The sequence below is a fragment of the Colias croceus genome, chromosome 2 (genome assembly GCF_905220415.1).
Source record: "Colias croceus chromosome 2, ilColCroc2.1".
In the NCBI taxonomy this organism is placed as follows: Eukaryota; Metazoa; Arthropoda; class Insecta; order Lepidoptera; family Pieridae; genus Colias; species Colias croceus.
This window is the reverse complement of record NC_059538.1, coordinates 10,896,333-10,920,628: the sequence shown is the minus strand read 5'-3', so window position 1 is coordinate 10,920,628 and position 24,296 is coordinate 10,896,333. Positions and strand designations below refer to the sequence as shown.

At 33.2% G+C, this 24,296-nt stretch overlaps 1 protein-coding gene across 1 annotated transcript; it reads right to left on the bottom strand.

Annotated features, from left to right (window-relative positions):
* Positions 1-8,677: 8,677 nt before the first annotated feature.
* On the bottom strand, positions 8,678-23,137 carry LOC123701229. The gene is made up of 3 exons (XM_045648632.1): positions 22,799-23,137; positions 16,197-16,370; positions 8,678-10,437 (listed from the first exon to the last, which is right to left on the bottom strand). Exons 1-3 carry the CDS (start codon positions 22,863-22,865, stop codon positions 10,349-10,351), a joined length of 330 nt encoding a protein of 109 aa, XP_045504588.1. The 5' UTR covers positions 22,866-23,137; the 3' UTR covers positions 8,678-10,348.
* Positions 23,138-24,296: the final 1,159 nt, after the last annotated feature.

Sequence of the window (24,296 nt, the reverse complement as noted above, 5' to 3'; positions counted from 1 at the left end):
TATGCCTAGCCCCACCACGCAAACCGGCAGATTAGTATACCGTTGTTATCAGAGGCACTTGGGGCATACGTAGTATCTGACGCGCTCGAGAATGCCCAAGTTACTGTTTTTTTTTACATTTTTGAAAATCCGTACACGCCAAACCCACCGCTAAAATGGTTTTTAGTTTTTACCATAGAAGCTTTTCTTTTCGAAATTATTTTCTCTTTCGATTTTGATAAGTCTCGACGACGCCGTTGAATTACGCCATTTAGCTACCTCGCCTCCCTATCTATTTATTCTATAGTCAATTAAATAACGTAGCAAGTTGTAATTATTGCAAAGTCAATTTTTATCGTCTTCATTTAAGATTATTAAAAACTTTTAAATCATTGTGACTTTTAGGTTTTTCATCTGCAATCAATAATGTACAAGTACATATATGTAGATACTATTATTATTAATAATAAATTAATAATAAAATAATAAATTAATAATAAAATAATATAATTAAGGATATAAAGGAATGTACAAATAAAACACATGTATTATATAAGTGCTGTTTATTTCTATTTATTTATGTACACAGCCTAAAAACAAAACTCATTTTGTAACATGTAGTTTTCTACAAATTGCTCTTACTTCAAAATGTAAGAAAATCAAAACGGTGCCATGGCGATAGTAAATTATTTATTTATAATTTATTGATCTAGGTGCGTTTCTACAAAATGATATCGACACACAACATTAGTCTTTATTGACATATAATTTCAAACAATTACAACATTAACACTAGAGCGCACGCGCGGGGGACATAGGTCACCCAGTGTATTATATTTCTAAATAATTTTTTAAAAAATCGTGTTTGTGTGTTGCTGTCTCAGGTATTCCTCGACTACAAATCACCGGACATTTTAGCAGCGCGCCAGCTTCCTTGGTGTAACGAAGTGTACTCTGTGAATGTTTTAAAGTATATGGGTGACGCATGTCTCCCGCGCGAGCGTTCTAGGAAGTTTTTGAAATCATACAATTGCGAGTGAAAATCAAGTATACCCTCAAGTAAGTTAATTATTACTTTTATTTTTTATTGCTTTTGTGATAAATTAATAATTTTAAGAATTTATTAATAGATAGGTAATTAAAATCGAAATAAAATACTCATATTCTTTTATGCTCAAATTTATAAGAGTGCTAGGACACACTTATTTTTTTAGGTTGATATGGCATCTGCATCGAAAAATTAGACTATAAGTAGGTGACTGGAGGAGGCATTGACGGAAAGCAGAGTCATCAGAGGATGAAGAAGAAGATAATAGCCCACAAGAACCCTCTACCTACTCCAATCAATTCACCTCATGTATCTGGCACGGAACTGGAAAGTGACGGTGTGTCTGACGAAGACAAAGATAAAATGCCATTGTCACAGTTAGCCGGTTATGGATCTAGTAGTCTAGTAATTTACCAGTTGAATAATCTCCAAGTCAAGACAATCCGCCGAAAATATTTGCAAGAGGCTGGGTTTGAACTTGTGAAAGCCCTTATAACGCGACGAATTTCCAAAGGAAACATACCCAGAGCTATAAAATTAAAATCCACACTGCTGGTGCATGTCTGAATATCCTCCAGTACAAAATTTGCCTATACGCGGTGGAAAAGGGCGGTGTGACTTTTGCAGCAGAGCGAGAGATCGCAGCACTCGCAAACAGTGTAGCAAGTAAAATAGGCGTATTTGACCAGATCACCAATTTGTATTATGTCATATGTGTGAAGAAAATTTCATTGGATAAGAACAACTTATTCTTAAACTTTATAATTAGATGATTATTTTTAGCAAATTTGTAGTTTCCAAAGTAAAAACAACTGATTGATCACAATAAGTCAAAAATTGGTTACTTTATGTTTATGTTTATGTTTAGCTCATAATTTAAGTGAAATGAGAAAATGTTGATATATTTTTTGTCTCATCACTTAAAAATAAAGTTGATTCGTAAATAAATACTTCGTTTACTTTTTAAACTACGATTTTTATGAAAAAAACGTGCGTCGTAATGGGTGACATATGTAACCCACGCGTGCACTCAAGGAAAATTTTAGGCGCGAGCGCTCTAGTGTTAATATACATAAATTTTAAATGTTCAAACGGATCGATTCAATCTTGCTATAAATTGACGCAAAATCTCGTTACTGTGCGTTTCTCTATGAAATATGACTATTATGAATTTTGAATATTCTAGTATAAATTGATTATTACTGTGAAAAATGTAACAAAATATAGAATATGCACAACTACCTACAATTCATCCAGACGTAGAAAGCAACTCACATAAAAATATTAAATCACAAATGAAAAATAGCTTAGCGTTTTCAAATACTTTATATCTAATGAATCTCACATATATCGCTAACTAACAACCTAACATTTTAATTACCTACGAGAATTTCGTACAAAATTCGAAATTTCCCGCGCTGTAAATAAAATATCTGTTAAAAACGAAAATAGCAATAATTCGTTACAAATAACTTCCGTCTACTGTCATTCATAAATGTTTCTTGTAAATATAAAACTAGAAAGTTTAAAATTTTTAAGAGTAACAAAATCTATTCTTCTAAAAGTCTGCGAAATACAATATGGAGCCGACATACATTTTAAGTCTTATGTATTATTTGGATATGTTTAATAATTATGCAACTGTACCTAACCGTAATATAAACGTATAAAATTTTCACTAGATACATAATATCTTTATAATATAAACATGAGAAAATTTTTTGAGTAATAAGATATTTTTTTCCTAATAATTTTTATTTAAAAGGTACTCAAATATCAGACCGTGAATCGTTAGATATATAGGTCATATGAAATTTATTTGTTCAAGCAGCAGATCGTCAATAATAACGCATTTAATATAGTTTAAATACCTTAATTTTAATAATAAAGCCTTTATTATTATTACCTTAATTTTAGTGTTTGTTTCATAAAAAAAAATTCTTAACAATGTTGTCATTTGTCAAAACTTCCTCTTATTTTATCTGATCATTTTTCATTCAAAAGTAAGAAGTACTTAAGTGTCAATTAAAAATTCATTATCAGAAGTTTTAATACTTCCTAGTTTACTTGTAGTTTAAAATTTTCAGAACGAATATGCGACAGAAACACCTAAGGCCTTAGTACTCCATTTAAAATTTAAAAATATTATCATTTAATAGGCGATTTAACACTTGCCTAGTTCTTAATAAAATGGACACTTCACAAACCTTCGGCATGTTTTTGTATGTTCCAAATTGAATTTAAACAAATAACAATAAAGGAACAATTGTAGTTGCCATTTCATATCACTTTATTTAATGTATTGTAGTCTCAAGTTCATGTTTATTTATAGACATACTTAGAAGTCGATTACATTATATATCATCAACATTGTGATGTTACTAGAATCTAGATTAACAAATATTTTTTACAAGATTTTCACCTAATTTATCTTTATACTTCATGAGTTCATGTATCAAATCGCAGGCGCGGTGTCAGCCTGACATTTTGGGGGGGGACACGCAGCTGGAAAGGTATGGAATCCCCCCCCCCCCAACCGTACTAGCCAAATATCGTATTCAAGTGAAGAAGAAGTGATAAGCAAAAACTTGAGAAAATCGTACTCGATAAAATAGAAAAAAATTCTTATACTGTACAATATATTATAAAAAAACCGGCCAAGTGCGAGTCGGAAGCCGTTAGCTGCAAATTTTCGCAAATTTCAACATTTGCAAGGGATTAAAAACAGGTATAAACAGAACTTTAGATGTGCGAGTGACTCCGATTTGCACCAGTTTTTTATATATTGTACAGTATAAGAATTTTTTTCTATTTTATCGAGTACGATTTTGGGGGGGGTCATGTCCCCCGTGACCACCCCCCTGGGACCGCGCCTGTCAAATCGTTGAGATATCGTCAAACGACATGATTTGCGCAGATAATAAGACCCGCCCATACATTCAGCATTCTTTATATATGACTAAGTTAATATTATAGAACAAAGTTCTCGAAAATCATTATTTCATTACATTTACTTCAAGTGACGTTCAATATGTTATCAATAACAAGGAAATACATAGAAACATTGAAACAAGACACCGTTGAAAGATTCGATGTTAAACAAGGCAAATTCGTTGAAAATTGATGTTAAGGGTGCTTTTCCACCATTTTTGTGCGAGGGTGCGAGAATGCGTTGGAATATTTTTCTTAGTCAAAATTATAGAACTAATAAATATACACACGCCCACATCCTTAGAGTATATATATTACAATAGTATAGAGCGAGTGTATTGCACAAATTGCCTAGTGCGGATCGTAGGCAGATGAGCTATAGATACTATATAGATGTGTGTGTGACAAATAGGGATGGGTAGGTATCAATTGCGTGTTGAACTATCGATAATTTATGTAAAAGTAAATAAATATGTATCATAAGTAAATTTTATGTTCAATAAGTTATTAAAGGAAAAATATATGAATAAAGTATAAATATGTAATTTTTTTATTTGTTTACCAACTGAATAAAGTTTGTTTATTCCATTTGAATATTAAATATTATATAAGAAATTTTCTTGTATTAATTATAAGTACTTTAAAAAAATATGTTTAATTGGAATATCAGAAAAACGTGAGTACTTTTTAAATAATAAAGTTAATAAAATAAAAGATCGGGTTTAGTGCTATTTCTTTAATAATAAATCAAACAATAATAATAATGTTTTAAAAATGGTAAAAAATATTAAGGAATAATCAATAATTTAAAATGATAATATAATAAATAATATTAATAATTTTTTTATTTAATTTTATCCATTCTACTATCAAAATCTTCAAAATCAATTTAGCGGTTCAGAAAATATATCGTAACATTACATACTTTACATTTACACTATAATACATTCGCATTCATAATATTAGAAAGTGTATCATACAAAACACACCACAAATTTATTTATAATACATTTTTAAAAGAGTTTTAATTTTAAAGTTAAATAAATAATTTGTTAAAATATAGTTCTTCTAGTAAACTTTATATCGAGTACAGCGTTGGTCAGGTCACATCACTACGATCACGTGACGGCAGTGAGGCGCGCGAGCGAGCCTGCGCGTGTCCGCCTCCCACCTACCCTTCACCCCCGCGATGCTAGATTTATTTTCATAAAAATAAGTATAACAATCGACTTACTGATGAAATGTGATAGTGGATTTCAATTTTGTGTATTTTCTAGTATCGTTTTTGCAAGATAGAACTGCACATTTCACCATGTTTATTCGTAAATATAAAAAAAATCCAGAGCAACGCACTTCGTGAGCACTCAACCACGACTGCGAGCGCTCGCGGCGGGAGCGTCGTGTTGTTCCCACCTGTGCCTACTGTTCCCACTTGGTTGTTCGCACTCTATAGATAGTATATATACTCTAAGCCCACATCCTTCAGTTCGCATGCATCTCTTGTTGGTTTTATATGTGCAAAAACCTAACGACGCTGAGCCGTCTCCACCAGAGCTGTGCTGTGCGAGGAGAGGTAAATGAAGCTATACTATTGGTTCTATAAAAAGACATTCCTCGCACATTATTGGTGGAAAAGCACCCTAAGAAGACACATTCATTCGTACATTCTATTCATTTAGATTTTAATTTGTTCAAAATGTCATATTAAGCGTATTTCTTATTTCAAAGATGGTGTTAATATGAGGGATTACGTTATTTAGTTAAAAGCAAAATTATCCATATTATATTATGTATTAACCATTTACAGATTAAAAATGTGTATCACTTCGCGCATTCGTTTCAGACCCTGAATCGTGAATCAGCAAAGTACTTTTTAAGTAAAGTATCTTTGAATGAAATAAGTTGGGTGGTTTTCCTAACTTGTAATTTTTAATTATGTCAAAAATAAAATTTTAATAGCAACACCAACGCCATTAGTACACCGACGCGTTCGCGTGCGGCAGCGAAACATCGAAAAATCTGTCAGTACTATGGCAGGATTTCGCATATGATATGTCTCACTCTAGCACATAGATAGATGAAATAGTTGCGTCCTTGTCAGTATAGTTTCGCAAGGAACTGCGAAATGGCCATTACACAGACGCATTGCGAAACAGTTGCGAAAACATTGCTGTGTACTACGCCTTTTTGGTACACCGACGCATTCGCGAGCGGCAGCGAAAAAACGAAAAATCTGTCAGTAGTATGGAAGGTTTTCGCATATGATATGTCTCACTCTAGCACATAGATAGATGAAATAGTTGCGTCCTTGTCAGTATTGTTTCGCAAGGAACTGCGAAATGGCCATTACACAGACGCTTAAGTTTCGCTAGTGAAGTTTCGCGTGAGTTTCGCATCGCATAGCGTCCGCTCGCATTCTGTCGGTGAGGACAGATTTTCGCGTCCATGGACAATGATATTATATAGAAGTGATATAGAAATAATATATACTAGCTTCCGCCCGCGACTCCGTCCGCGCGGATGTCGGTCTTCGCGTGGATGGTTTATTTATCCATTTTGAATACCTCTGACAATAACATCTTATAAATATCTATTGGACCCAAATACGGCTAGGCCAAGGCTAGGCCTATAATAATACGCAACGTGTGTTCGCGGTTCTACGGAACAACGTCTATGGATAAAACTGAAAAATGAAGATTATTTTTTTTCTACGTATTTTTCCAGGATAAAAAGTATCCTATTTTACGCCCAGGATAATAAGGTATAATTATACCAAGTTTCATCGAAATCGAACCGCTAGTTTTCACGTGATGCCTTCACATACAGACAGACAGACAGACAAAAATTTTTTTAATCACATATTTGGGTTTGGTATCGATCCAGTAACACCCCCTGCTATTTATTTTTTCAATATTTTCAATGTACAGAATTGACCCTTCTACAGATTTATTAAATGTATAGATATAGACAAGAGGTACCTAGATACGCCACCAACGTGCCAAAATGCCAATTGCCATGGCAACTATTTGTTTATTTATATACTATATTGTGATTTGTGAGTATTATAATAACGTATCTATACATAAAATATCATTGGCCATGGATGCCGAAAATACTGAATTATTTTTGCATTCTATTCGAGATTATCCCGTATTATACGCAATTGGACACGCAGATTATAAAAATACGTACAAAAAAGAGGTAGCATGGAGAAAACTTCAAGAAAAGACTCTGATAGATGGTAAAAAATTTATTGTTTATATTTCATACATTTTATGTTTTTAATTTTCTTTGAAATAATTTACAAATTGTGATCGAACATTAAGCGCTGCTAAGTCTGCCCTATGTCTATTGGCATGCATTGGTACGAATGCTCCTAAAGTGTCCGAAAATTGTTTATTTTCGTATGTGCACCTTCTTGTATCTGCAATAAGTTATGCAAGTATACTGCAGCTTTAACAATTTTAATAGTATTATTCAAATCTGTTTCAAAGGGCCTCAAGAATATTCTAAATTTTTGTGCTAAAATGCCAAACGCACATTTTACTACTACTCGTGCCCTACTTAATGATTTATTAAATCTTTTTTTATCATTGTCATTCATTGCTGCGTCTCTTGTCTCATTAGAAAGGTTTCTAATTTAAATCTTCAATGAATACATGTGGTGTAGTCTGTTTGAAACCTGGCAAAGGTTTTGGAGCTGGCAAATTCAGATACCGTCCACTTTTTAAAAGCTGATAAAATGATGAGTTCTCAAATATTGTAGTATCGGAATCTTTACCATAATTATGATCCTACATCTATGTAAGTAAATTTGTAATGTGGATCAACTTATTGCCAATAACACAGTAGAAAATCGTTTTTTATAGCAATAGAACAGTGAGCCGCTGTTAGGTGGACATTTAATAACAATATGCTTGCCGTCAATAATCCCGAGGCAATTAGGAAAACCCCATATTGTTTGAAATGCTTCAGCTATTTCCAATCATGTTTTAGTAGAAGGAACCGGGATGTACTCTGGCTGTAGTATTTTCCAAATTTGTTCGCATACTTGAGTTACTATCTTTGAAACGGTGCATTCACCCAAACGATAAGAAAAATATATTGTTGTGTATGTGTCACCAGTTGCTAAAAATGACATTGACTGAGATGACATTCTGAAATTACGTCTGCACCTGCAGTCGTCAAAAATGACAATGGCATATCAATGCGAAAAAGTTGCGAAACATTGCTGTGTACTAACGTTTCGCAGATATTTCGCTACGCTGTAGTTTCGCAGAGATTCGCTGCCGCACGCGAACGCGTCGGTGTACTAAAGGCGCAAGATTAGGGTCAATGTCTTGTTTAATTTTTAGTATTTTATTGACAGAAATCATATCTTTAGTTTCGAGTATTTTTAGATAGACACTAGCGGTCCGCCCCGGCTTCGCCCGTGGTACATATTAACGTTTTCTCTACATAAGAACCATCCTCGTACTTCAAGGAATATAATAAAAAAAGAATTATCGAAATCGGTTCAGCCGTTCTCGAGTTATGGAATTACAACGAAAAGTGGCATTGATTTTTATATATTAGATTGAACATTAGGCTGGTTGCAGAGCTTGACCGACCATCAGTGCGTACGTCAGTCGCGCTTGTCATATGTATGGAAATTCATAAAACCGTTCATAGCTAGACCGACCAAACGCACGCGTATTGTCATGCGTATACAATTGTTGATGCGTATCGTCAGGACCGATGGTACGCACTGATGGTCGGTCAAGCTCTGCAACCAGCCTTAGATACGTAGTTAGAATGATGACAACAACTAACTTCTATATTTCTATAGACGCTGTTATTATCTGTAGATAAAAGATAAACGATTCTGAATGACAATGCTATTTAAGTTGAAATACATAACCATTGAACATTAGGCTGGTTGCAGAGCTTGACCGACCGACGCGACGGCGACGATAGTAAATATCACAATATTTATTGACGTGTAGCCTCCGCCTATGATCTGTTGCTAAAAAATCTCTCAAAATATTCCACTTATAACCTTTATAAGTAATCATGATGAATGTTAAAATGGATTTAAAATAAATTTCATATTTGAATCAGCTTCAAAGCATCTTCACCAGAGGTTAGTTAGTTAGAGAATAAAATATGAGGTCATTTTACCACCAGATAAAAATAAATTTCCTAACTGACAATCGAACAAGAACAATAAAAATTTGTACTTTGAAACATTTGAACACTGTCACACTAAAAATGCAATGATGTACTTAGGTACAGTGAGGATGTATAACAATACAATAAAACATACAAACACAGATGTAAATGTGCCAGAATTTGTGCAATTCTAAAATAAACTTTCATAAGCCATTGATAGCAAGTACAAATTGATTCACATTTGTAATTGGCTCACCTCCAATCGCATTATATGGAAAAATATACAAATTCGAGACACTCAAATAACTAACTTCATTTATGAATAGATAATACACACTAGATGACTATCATAGTAATTATTACGTATTTATAAGGAGTTGGGGGTATTATATAAAAATTTAACTCCTAAGGTTGCGACTACCTTCACATTTTTTTATATTACAATGAGAATAAATTATCACAAGAAAAATTTAACGGAAAAATGCTGTATTAAAGCAGAAAGCACTTGGGTATTACAATTTCAAATAATTTACTTGTAACAATCAGATTCCGTTAAAAATAAGTTTAAATGTATCCCCACCTGTTGTTAACATAAAAATAAATATATACATTAAAAACAATCAAGTATCACAATTGAACTCAATTAAATTCTAATAAATACAAAATTTTATTAAATAAAAACTGTCAACATCTACGTAGAAAACACTCACTTTTTCACTATGTACAATATAAATTATTATTTATTAATTAAACTTGAAACTTTATAGGAACAATTCAAATATATCACAATACTATTAATAATAATTGTTTTACATGTTAAATTTGAAAGAAACATCGATTAAAATATTTGTACTATGTATTTGTTACACCAACATAGCTGCCATTTGTTTTAATTCTACCATCAATTACTTTAACAAAAATATTCAAACAAAAGTTTCTGAAGTTGAATAATAAATAAACTTCATAAAAGAAAACTAACGCAAAAGTAAAAAAAAATGTCGAATATTGTCCAGCAATATGCTTACTTTTAAACGCATACAATTTACATACCTACTTAAATACAAAACGAATACGCACTAATTTCGACAGCCTCAAAACACAAAATCGACAAGTCTATATCTACACTAGCTACGTCTAATCCTTAAGGTGGGGCTACATGATTGCTTAGTAATACTATGTTAATTGAGATTACAAGCTTTGGGCAAGTCCAGTGTAGTCCTGTGGACTGCGATAGTTAGCTCAACTGCAGTCCTTTTTAGCTGTCGCTTCGTCGACTTTGTTCGGTTCTAGGTCCGCTTTTGAAGGACCCGGCTGGGGGTTGTCGGGGTCTGAAATAATTAAATAATTGCATTATTTACTGATAATATATGCAAATCAGTGTCAATATTAGAAACAATGGACACAAATGCGATAATAGAACTGATATAAACGATTTTTAAGAGCAACGAATAATAATAATTATAATTTATTCAAGGAATCTCACATAAATCGGATATATCTATTATTTATCTTGTTTTTCAGTGGATATTTCTAAACTCAATATGAGAGAAAATTCCAGAAAAACTAAAAACCTATTGTGTGTAAAATACCTTTTACTTATTTTTTAGTGTCGATAGGGAAGCGTCATCATTGACCACAATTTTAGGCTAGGCTGAGATGTGGTCTAAGATGTTACGCGCTTCCCTAGAAGGTATATGTTTTACTTCACATAGGTTTCTACGACAATCACTCGTCCTAAAAACAAATTAGTCTCAGTCTAAATACGCTCGAAAATGCAAATAACACTCAGAACGAGCGAAACACACAATTAACTCCGCATACCTAGAAGACTCTACGACAGGACTGGAATGCCATAAATATTAATGAACCATGAGTCACTCACATTCATCATCTTAGATCTATACAAACTGCTGACATGTTTACGGCCACCGCTATGAAATACGTCAATAAGAGCTAATATCAGTCCACGTAAAGGACTCGTAAAGCCGATAATGAAGTATTTATGTAAGTCACATGACTAATCAATACAGGGTATAATCAGCTTATTGGCTATTAGCGATTACATATGACACTCGATTGCGTCAAGGAGATAAGTAGCGGTTCTTATCAGCGTGGGGTCGGCTTAACTACATCTGGATAGCAAGAGAGGTGTCACCGGTGTTTTCCATCTCCTTGAGATATTGGCCTTTAAGTTGGATAGAGACGGCAATTTGTCTCCAACAGTTGTTATTATTCAAATTGAATAAAAACAGTAATTCGCCTTCAGCAATTTCCATTAGGTATTATTCAAGTTGGGTGGATGGTCTTATACAACTACCTACATTTAGTATGTTACATTTTTTGTTATTCTTTATTTCTCCTTTAAATACCTATCTCTGCATTCCTAATCATATACTAAACCATTCATCCTGGACGCACAAGATATAGGAAAGTAAAAGTTACAGTATACTTCTTTTCGTTATTATAAGAAGAAGGATCTAATGCCGGAAAATTTAAAAATTTCTCGGCTATCTAAAATATCTAAACTGCCTTTGATAGTCCGGCGACATAATATCTGCAGCTTGCGTGATCTGTTTTTAACAAATTTAATAATATTAGCCACAAGACTTCATCTTCAAATAAACATTCTGAATATTTTATCAGACGTTATTTTATTAGAGAAACATCAGAAGTAGATACTGACTTCTTATTTATTGAATTAACAATGAAACGGTTCCCAAACCGGGATTCTGGTTCACAGTAATTACCAAATAATTTGGCAAATATCTATATTTAAATAAAATATTCTCATGAAACGATGGAATTTAAGTATACAAGCACAGTAAGTATTTGTATTTGTTATAGTAATCAGTCGTGCGATTCAACAATGGGATTAAGATTAGAGCGTGTCACGCGATGATAATATCTGCCATAGCAAATAAACGATAAAAGTTCATTGTACGTGCATTGCGGAGTCTTGTAAATACGCAAACATGTACACGTATAACTGATATTACAGGAGTGACAACATGGACGATTCATCACTGATTTAGCCTCTAGTTCATGATATCAAAGCAAATAGCAAATATTCCTACATGATTTCGTTGTTCGCTATCTTATGTATGTATTTTTATTTGTACAGTCTCGCCCGCCAAAGTCTAAAGCCTTTTTTGGAGAATTTTTATCAATCAATAGTATAGGTATTAGAATGGGATTTTCCTTTAACCACGCGGTCAATGGTCGTGGACAAATATCTAGTCCTAAATAATTTGGAACGAAAACAAGACACATTAAAACAAAAACAAGATGTAACTAGTTAATGAAAATGAAAATTGAGAGAACAAATTATCAAGAAAACTGCTTCACATGAATGCCCTCATTTTTAACATACCATTAGGAATATATTCAAAAAAATATAGAGCCTCATGACCCGTGAAAAGAAAAATGTCGTAATTTGATTGATGCTTTCACATGAACTTAATAACTGTGACCTAGCTATGATTGATCAAAGAAATGGGACATCAACCTAACCCACTCGTATATAAAACGACTTTTTAGAAGTATTTCTCATGTTATTTTGTTGATATTCGAGGTTATCTAAGTAAATATACCCAGATCTTAAACTAGCAAGATGAGGGTAATGCAGCATAACATGACTTACGTGTCATATAATATGATCATTTAGAATGTTTAGATCGACATTCAAGGTAAACCTAAGCTCATCAAACAGCTGATAGCTGATTGACCTTTCTGTTTTCTATCTTACAAGTATGACTGAAATGCAGGCATGATCATTTAGTTCGGTTCAGTCATGCTGCATGACAACTCATGTAAGCGCATGACATGCTTGCATTGCCATATAGGCAATATCATGCAGAAGACTAACCAATACCTAAATATGGCAAAACACAGTAAATGCCAGGGTAAATGGCAGTAACACAGGGCACTAATCATATGTGATGACGTACGGTTGACGTCAAGAAAAGGATAAAAGATGTATTTTTTCCTGGATTTTTTTTACATAATATTATGCGTATAATTACAATATTGCCATCACTTTTGTGAGACTGTAAAAAAAGATAATTATGAGTACCTAAGCAAATCTTCAACACTTGGCCAAATCTATTCGTAGTTATGTTTGCCCAAATGACTAAGCTAAGTATGTACAAACTCCTATCTTGTAGCACATTAATTAAATAAGAAGAGGTAGGTATATCTTTTTCTGTTACATGAGCATAATATCGATAAAAGGGATAGTATACTATTAACTACCGACTTGTCCTCCTGAATAAAACAACAGCTTTCGGAGCGAGTATTTGCTTACATTAGACGCTATTGCGTGGCGATTTGTCGTCCATTGAAATTTTCAAGGTTTATTTTTTACAATATGGAATAATTTACATTGATCTCCGTGAGATCATCCATTTCTAAGATAAAATTCATGAAATCCCTGCGACGACGTGAAATCGTGAAAGCGGAACACCTTTTTATATTTAAATATTACAGTAAGGGACATAATGATGTTTCAGCCAACCATCCGGTTGGATCTTATTTTGAAGCAATCAGCGTGAATAATCAATAATCAGTGGCTATTCACTATCAGTCACTGGTCGATGAACAACACGGACCGGTGCACAGTTTTTCATTATAGATGTATTTTATACAAGTGGTCAAGTTATAGGAATATTTCCGTTGTAGACAAAGTCTCAGAAGATCCTTAATAACAGACTAGAGTCTAATCAGTAGACTAAAGAATATGTCTTCACTATAAAATAGGAATAATATATTTTAATAAGTTTAGTTTGTTTTTCTAAATCTCATTAATGAGTCCACAAGTCGATACTAATTGAAACAAACAGTAGCCACAAATACTTTGTTTTTATTGCTTCTCTGTTAATTAAGAAAGATTAAATCAATTACGATGAATTACGTTCGAGCGGCGAGTCTATTTATAATTTGAAAGGCAATTCTATTGTGAGACGACAAGACCAATGGGATTGGAAAACACGACTCCATATATTACTTTAGTTATTACGTTGTTAGAAATGAATTGAGGATTATTGAACATATTGTATGAAAGGGAATTGCTTCAACTGTAATCATATTTGCCACAAAGAAATTTAATAACTAATATCATCGATGATATTTTATTTTATGCTTTCTTCTATCCTTTATTTTTTATAATAAGAGTTCGTCGGTGGATGTGGATTACCTCATGTTATCACCCGAAAGTCACTGAGTAATCCCCTTTGGCTTTACATTTCATATTTGCCTATACATAACAGTTCATACCAAATATTAAATCCCTATCCCAATCCTATTTATTCGTAAAAGTATAGATGACAAGATTCTCATTATCGTAATTTTAGTGTGAATTTCGCACGACATCTAAATAAGAAACCTTGTATAACATTATCTTCTGGTAACCTCTAAAAACTACAATTAACTTTATCAAGTAGCACAAATAACTTCCCGTAATAGGTACTTAGTTCGAGTAAGATACTATTAGATATATTTTTGAAGATCTTACGCTACCGAAAAATAATATAAGAAAAGAATAGTTCGAAAGACTGAAGAATTTCAGTATAGCTTTCGATACGCCAATCATTTGAAATGCCGTAATGACAGTAAATGCTGTTCAGCATACTCATAAATAAAACAGACGACTTAAAAGCAGTTACACCGTGTAATTTGCGTCACCGGCTTTACGGTTTAGAGTTTCCAACAATACCTAAAACATGTAAGTACTCCACTATAGACAGTGATACAAGGTCAGTGTAAATGTACTGCGTATTTAGTCAGGAGTACACACCTTCCAATATATAGGTAGGGCAATTAATTGTAGATAACGTTAGTTGTTTTAATTAAACTGCGTGTCAAATACACGCCACGTAGTTCGATTGGCAGTAGGTCGATGGATCATGGATATCAAGGCAAAACTTTCAGTTTAATCATCTAATGATGATGATCTGGGTAGAAGTTTAACATAACGCAAGGCAGCTATGGGTCTACTATGGATATTTTTCCAATAAAAAATATCCTATTAGAAAGAAAATCATTTTGATTTGATTATATACAAAATGGAATATAATTCCTAATAGCAACATAACGAATTAATCAGGTTACTCCATTTCCAAGAGAATTTTGTTTCAACCCAGTTCGACGGAATACAAATAGTATACGGACAGGATGGAAAATCGAAAACATAATAATGGAAACATTGTCCCTAAAAAATACAATAACAACGTAAAGTATAGAAAAAATGCATGCTAAAAGCGACAACAAACTCCAATGAATACGAAATAACATTCGACTGCATATCACGGTCACAAATTCACAAACAGATATTATTTAAAGGTCAGAAAATGTTTAAAGGCAAAAACAGACAGGAATATCTCCTTAAACTCTCGACTTTTGTCCATAAAGCATTCTAAAATGAACTAGAAAATAAATTAATGTATTCATAAAACTTCAACGGATATTCTCCAAGCGTAACTTCATCAAATGTGAAATTAATTATTATATTTAAACCATTTTTATAACCAACTGTTATATGACCCCAATTATATTAAATAGTATTAAAACATTAAAATGTATGTATGTTATTTATGTATGTTATTTATGTCGATAGTAGGTATTGTACTGAGTTTTTATCTCAGATTATTTTGGGAATTGGCTCTTTTTTCGCCTGTTCCAATGACAAAATTGATGAGAAGTTTATTCACCTCTCCGGACTCGTGAACGTCGCGTCGTACACGCTTACGTCCCACGTATTTACTACGTCAATACACATATTACATTTATAAATCCATTTAATATTATTATCGGAAAAGTTTCTTGAGATGTAGATCGTGTAATAAGAAACGGAATAATTCTTGTATCAGAATATTACAAGTCGACTCTTCAGCTTGGTATTTATTCCCGAAATAAGTATCGTTTGATAAGAAACAATGACTGACTCTGATACTCCTCACTAAAAAATACACTTTCAAGAAAATAGTAGAGAAATAGACACTATAATGTAAATGTATGATCCTTTTCTACGACTGACTGACTGATTAAATACCACCACATTAGTGCACAAAATTTTCAATGCTATACAACTTACCCGTAGTGACGAGGTTCTGTAACCTCGAGGGCAGATCCGCTGTGGTCATCTCAGCGCCTTGCGGATGCAGGATGTCGGGCATGGCGTTCCGTCGCCCCGTCCGGCCAGTTTCGAGGAACTCCCGCGGTACCTCCTCACTGTTCCTGTCCTGCATGATTGCCATCATTCTCAACACTGAAACATTGGGGGCTCTTGATAGAAGTATCTGATGCGTGCACTGAAATAAAGTCTGCCGCTACCACCATGATATGAATGGTTCTGTGTGTAATTGTGTAATACATTGACTTTTTATTTTATACGCTTTAAAATTACTTACAATAAACGAGACGGACGGTGAAAGGTAAATTAAAAACCGACTACAGTAAAGACTAACCGTATTTATTAATGGAACAAAGCAAATTGTCTAAGCATAAAATTCAGCCAAAATTTCAATTCAGCAGTTATGGCATTAAAACATTTTGTGAAGAGATATGTTCAGAGAAGGTTAATGGTCTCAATAAATGCATAGACGACGACCTCAAAAATAATGTTGGCACGATAGTTAATTTTAAAGAATTCGTTATAATACGTGAACGCTTCAAGGTGCTTCCTTTATTTTAGACAAACCAGTTATTTTAATTTTTAAACGAAAGAAATGGGGTATATTTTTGTCAAGAAGTAGGAATTATTATTCCAACATATCTCAGGATTCTTTTTTAGGGAACCTCGTTTTCACGCATAAACTACTGGACCGATTTTGATGAAATTTGGCACAGACAATCTTTAGACCCTGAGAAAGAACATAGGCTACCTTTTATTGCGAAATAAGTACCACGGGCGAAGCCGGGGCGGACCGCTAGTTAAATAATAGATAAACAGCAGATTCGAATAAAGTATTGATACTTTGCGACACTGCACTCGAATCAAGATGTAAACATATTTCGAGCACTACCTAGTACCTACCTACTAGGTATAAGATTTACGTCATTGATCTTGTCAAATTATTTATCAGTGCTCACTATCTGTTGGTATTGACGCAAATTATTATACATCTGTACTTCCTGTACTTTCTTATTTTTACTTCCGTGTCTTTATCGATTTCAAAGTAAGTATCAGAGGTATTCTTTGATTTCGTGTATCCTTGAAATTAAATTAAACTAGTATATTCCTTACCCACTGCCAAGTCAATTGCGTCTGAATAAACCATATTTTGATACCACGGTACCTATAGGTAGAAAAGTAACTTTTGCCATTCCTATTATCTCATCGCTATGCCTATATCTATACTCGTTGACACACAATACAGTTAATTATTAACGAGTGCGATAACTCTTGGCCTACTTTCGTATAATTTAGCTTTTAGAAAATATCAAGCTCCAATCAACAATTCCAATTTAGTATTTCAATACCTAATGCCGAGATGATAACGAATAGGTTTAGTTATTGATGTCATGAATAAAAACAAGTTTTTCTACTTTGAGGTTTTTTCAGGAGGAGCACAAACAACGAATTTTTGTTTCTTATTTAATGCTACACCAGTACGATAAATTATTTCGAATTACTTTCACGATATGTTATATTGCACTAACTATGACTGAACTTTATGAAAGTTTCGGGAACAAAACCAATTACTTTTATATAGCCCCGCCCTTATGGAATTTCTACAGATAAGAGGGTTCTGACGATACTTCTCAGACTATTTTGATTGCTATAGCTATGAAATCATGGTCGATTAAAATGGGTCACATGGGTCACCTTTACCTATTAAACGCGCCATTTTTGGAAAACCCTGAACATAAACAAACAAAGATCCTACAGAACTTAGCAGTAGTTAATTGGATCGTTAAATAAATTATATTCGAAACGAGGATAAATACAACCTATGTCGAAGGAAAATACGTTAAAAAATATTTTCGGAACTGACATCCCAAAATATTGCGGATAATCCTCTCTGTCCTCTTCACGATATATCTATGTGTACATATAATTTATTGAGTGGATAAGTGTAAATAATAGAGTTATTAAGTAGTTAGAGTTCAATAAATCATTAAGTTTTAATGTTCACAATATTGATTTACATCAAAGTATACCGCTCTAAGTTAATAAAGGTGTCGTGGATGTCGTAATAATGACGTAAAAAGAAATAGATAAGCCTGCCCCTGGGCGATAGTAAAGTGAACCATATCTAATTAAATTATTTATGACAATTTTCCGTTTGACGCACGACCACGTACGGTCTATATTATTTAGGTAGCGGAAACAACATATAAACATCTATGATATATAAAAAAGCTAGATACGTTACCCGCTCTCTATTTTGGCAAGAAAAAACTCAGCTAAGTGCCCGAGTTTCACTTAGTCACGCACCATTCAGCGTCGTGGCTGGACGTTCTTTTTATACACTCACCGGCACGGAATCTTGGCCACTTACAAATTTGCCGATAAAAAAAGTTTGAAGTGTTTTTCACGATTTTTTTGTATGTAGATATGTTCAAATATTACTTTTTTAATTTTATGTTAAGAAATCATTAAGCTTGAGAATAATCTTTTACCACTTTTTAAGAGTAAGTCGAAATTTGTGATTTGTGCGGTTAAGCCGAAGTTACGAATTGTTCGTTTTAAACTTTTTTCGGTATCGTTTATACCGTTTTATGATATTGTTATTATTGTCAATGATCATAACAAACATTAAAAAATGCCGCTTACCTCTGAACAACCTGCACAGGCCATCACAATGTTAGACCAATGACTGCCGCAACGTAAAGTACCTAATGTACAGTACGTACCACGTTCAGCGATGAACTATGCATGAGAGAAGATACCAGGAGACTGGCAGCTACACTTGCAGACTAGGAAGTGGAGGCGTGAGGTGCACATCAGCTCGAGAAGACCGGTTTATTGTTCAAGAGATACTCAGAAATGGCTTTCTGACAGATTTTGAGATACGCCACCGGCTCCTAAACACCAAGACAATAAATGTGAGAGAGCAATCGGTGAGAAGACTAATGAAGGAAGTTAATTTGTAGGTTTGCAGACCAGCACGCCGTCCAGAACTCCTCAGACATCACAGAGAAGCACGTCTTCGTTTTGCGCGAGAACATGAAAACTGGACCCACAGCCAGTGCGCTCGTGTGGTGTTCACAGATGAGTGTCAAGGCACTATACAAGCTTCTGATAGCCTTGAGTCAGTATAGAGGAGACGAGAAGAGAGGTTTCACCCAACACCACAACTCAAACGGCGATTTTTCATGAAGGGTCAATAATGGTATGGGGAGGTATAAGTTTCGATGCTCGCACGGAGTTAGTTATCGTAGATAATGGTTTAAATTTGATCAGGTACATCGAGGAAATTCTCCAGAAATGTGTTCAGCCCTATTACAGGTTTTTCAGTGAAGAAAATTTGCTACTAATACACTATAATGTACATCCGCGTGTCGTACGATGCGTATATGAGTACCTTCAAGAGGTTATTATTGAAAAATTGGAGTGGCCAACTCGTATCCCGGATCTTAATCCAATAGTACACATCTGGGACATGCTTAAAAGAAACATAAAGTTCGATTCCAACCCAGCACAAACGGAAGATGAGCTTAGAAATACAGCGGCCCCCGTTTGGTACACTATAACTCAAGAGGACATCAAAAATGTCTTTTAGAGTATGCCAGAAAGGATGCAAACAGTGTTTAAGGCAAGAGAAGGTAACAACCAATATTAAAAGGTTCAATTATTTAATGGAAACGCTTTTTCCTAATTTTTGTGCATTTTTGAAGAAATCATTTAGATTTCACATAAAAAGCGTAAATTCTTGTTTAATTCATATCTGCGCGGTAAAATTTATTATTAACTTCCAATTATTACTAAAAGTTTGTAAAAACATTAAATCATCTAGCTTTGATTAAATTTTTATTGAATTTTGTAGTAGAAAAGAAATAGCGTAATTTTTCGCAGAAATTTGAAGTGGCCAAGATTCCGTGCCGGTGAGTGTATTTTAATCGGCAGTTGTTAAAAATTACGAAGTACATGAATGAGACATGTATTATGTCTCGTGCGTGAGAGTGAATGAGAGAACAACTGTATTGGTGATAATGCGTTAGTAAGTAGTACTAGTATAATAGTCATTGACCGCAGCCTTATGGTTTAGCGTTACATTAAAGTAATCCACACCATATACCATAATAACAGGCACTTAGAATATAATAAGATGTTGTTTCAGTTTTACGCAGAATAAAGCTTGTGTAAAATAATTATCAGTAGTTAATTATTACTAATTAGGCGTACTAAAGCTTCAGTTAGCTTTTCACTATTTAACAAAAGGCGAGATGAGGAAATAATAAAATAACTTGATATTCACAATGTTGGATGGAAAAAAATTAAACGAAATTGTATAATGATAATATCAATTACCTAGCGGTTTCAAATTACAACTACTATGTAACAATAAATTTTTTTATACTAAAAAGTTTCATAACCTTTAATAGTTATTTGAGTAAAAAAGTATGGTACAAATGCAAAAACATTTTTTCTTGCTACCTTGCCTTTTCACCTCTTAACCATGATTAGAAGCTGTGTTAAAAATAGTGTTGCTGAAAAATTGACTGACTTCCCATAGACTTAAATTGTCTAGAATGTAGATGAACGGAAAAAATCAATATTATAATGAATACCATCTAAAAAACACCATGCAGTGAAACAATCTTTAAGCCAATCACTCTCAAATATTTATCTATATAATGAATATAAAGTTGTCAGGTAATAATAGAATAGATACAACTCAAACCTATAAAAAACAATCCACACTACTATACTATGGAAAAAATACAAAAATGAGGCCATACATATCTACAATCTTTACAGAATGTTTATTTTATCATGCCATAAGAATGGTGAAATATTTTGCAATAGTATTGAGTTGTTTATTTTTCTTTTATGTATTTTTATCAAATAAGATCCGGATTTAAGAACCATTTCATGGTCATTTTCATTAGATAAATATATATTAAAATAAGGGTTATGCTCTCATAACGCTATATGAAATATATTAATCTAATTAAAAATACATCCAAAAATTAATAGTTTCTAGTAAATTAAAAAAAAGTAAATGTATCACCTCATTTCTGCATGATAGTAAAGAGCGATAAAATGGATATATACCATTTCATTCCAAGAAGTCCTCCCTTGCAACCGTTGCGTCCAGATGGTTATGTGATCATCACTCTATTCATGCACCTTAGCATTCTGTATCAATGCAATCACTTTGTTAGTACACCAGTAATGCAAATCAGTTTTAATAGATTAAGGTACCGTTAAACTGACTTAATGCGCGAGGATTCCTACATAGAGAATCTATACTAATATTATAAAGCCGAAGAATTTGTTTGTTTGAACGTTCTAATCTCAGGAACTACTTGTCAGGTCCGATTTGAATAATTGTTGCAGTGTTAGATAGCCCATTTATCGTGGAAGGCTATAGGCTATATATCATCACACTAAGACCAACAGGAGCGAAGACACGCAGGTGAAACCGCGCAGCACAGCTAGTATTAAATATAGCTGCAGATGTTTTGACCTTGAAAATCCTGCCAAAGGTTATAAGTTCGATCTCATTATGTAAAATGTGTGTTTAAAAATGATTATCTTATTTTAATTATATACGAAATGTAAGAAAATATTTTACATTATTATTAAACTATTATTAAATATTTTACTAATCTCATTGTTACTAAAGGTTTGGTAATTATTATGTTTTTTTAGCAAGCAGGCTACCTGATGGATATTACGTTTTTAGCAAGCGGGTCACCTGATTGTATCTCTACATGAAAATATCAAGCGTATCATTTAAAACTCAATTGGGTATAGGTGGAAAACAAAGTATCAAAATGTAAAACTACATATAATATATTTTTACATACATACCATATTTGCATTGAAAATATGTTTAAACTGTATATAATATATTTTAAATGTTACATTCTATACTATACAATGTTTACATAGTTTGATAGTTATGGAGTTGTATCATTCCCAAACATTATGCATTACATTGCACCATAATGACACTATGTTACATACAAGAAAATCATTGAGGTCAGACTAATGTACATTATGTAAATGGAACTAATACCTAGGTTATAAATGTTCAACCAACTGCCACTAAAATTTTATAATAGGTTTTACGACAGTAGGTATGTATGATACATTGTTTATGTTTATTATAATGCACCAATGCTGATGATAAATGTGATCATTAACGTGATATATGACATAGATAGCCTCTACACACCAATATCTTCTTGATAGATAAATATCTGTTTATCTGTTTCTTTAAAATTGCAAAATAAAATAATTGAATGTTTTTGATATATCATCAACTACATCAACATCACGCGCAACTAAAATATGTTGGATTTGTTGACGTATTTATTTAAAAATCAAGAAAAATACAACAGATTTTACTTGATCAAATAAATAAAACATTTTCAGCTCTATTTTAATATTTTTAAGTCAGTTTGACGGTACTTTGAATGTTTTGTACAAGCAGCTATTCTAAAGAACTCCAAGCTAATTTCAAACCCCGCACTTTTGAACAGCGGTAGCAAAGACACCTCATGCGGGCCTTCGCTTACCTGACCGCGACTTGGCACGATTCGCTCTTCTGCGCTTAGGCACGCGACCGACACGCACTCCAGACATTTTTAATAATTTATTAAAAGAAGCGCTAAAATATTACCGTGAAATCTAAAAAACAATTCACTTCTTCGACAATGCACTCACAATGTGGAACAAAATTTTGAATATCGATTGTTTTTGACGATAACGCCGCGTTTAAATGTTTAATAAGGCCACTTTATATTTTAAAATAATTCAGTTTTCTATTTTAATAAATATACACAAGAATTATCAGACAAAGAAGCACAGAACTACGATTTGAAGAAAAACTATGACAGCCTTTGACACATTGCGATTTAGAACTGTTTCAAAATTCAATCACAATCACAGCTGTCTGATTTTGACATCTGTTTTATTCGTAATGTGGAAATTAATCTGAGGACATCTTGCAATTTGGGTGTGTGTTTTTTATATTTATTTATGATTTAATTATCAGAATATACAAGTTTCTTTTACACACCTTTTACAATATACTTACTGTGTATATTTGTAAGTTTTAATCTATTTCATTGCAGCTATAAAATATTGACGTAATCGTATCTCAACGACTATTTCAAAATTGTATAAATTACCAGTGCAAACTTAGCACCCCATCTATGGAATTTTGGGTCGAAAATGACCTTGATCGTTAGGTCCCCGTTAGGTCCTTTAAGGTCCCACAATTTTTTCGTTAGGTCCCCTTTAGTTTTTTTTTTAATAATTTTTTAAATTTTAGGTATAAAAAAAGTGCACTTTAGCACCCCATCCATAGAATTTTGGGTCAAAAATGACCTTAATCGATAGGTCTCCGTTAGGTCCTATAAGGTCCCACAATTTTTTCGTTAGGTCCCCTTTAGTTTTTTTTTTTATATTTTTTTTTTAATTTTAGGTATAAAAAAGTTACACTTTAGCACCCCATCCATAGCAAAATTGGCGAATTTTATCAAAATCGTATTCTTTACCGTTAGGTCCGTAGAGGCCCATCATTGAAATTGTTAAATTATTTATGTTATTAAATCTATATATATAAAAGAAAGTCGTGTTAGTTACTCCACTTATAACTCAAGAACGGCTGAACCGATTTAGCTGAAAATTGGCAGGGAGGTAGTTTAGAGCCAGGAAAATGATATAGGATACTAAATACGTACCACGGGCGAAGCCGGGGCGGACCACTAGTTATAAAATAATTGAAACCTGCGCATGCGCCTTAGAGCATTAAGGCATGCGCACATCATACATAAACAGTGCGAAATTTAAATTGGTATCGTTTCATTTATTAAATTAAATCAATAAATAAATCTATACTAGTCACGTCTGGTTCGAAAGATGAAACTGGCTTTAAGCCGCGAATAAAGAATAAGAATCACTATCATTATCTCTGACATCATTAACTCTTCCATTTCTGCAGTTATTCCATCTTGTTTTTTTTGTACTGCTCTTCAATATGAATAACATGGTTCGGTCATAGAATAAATT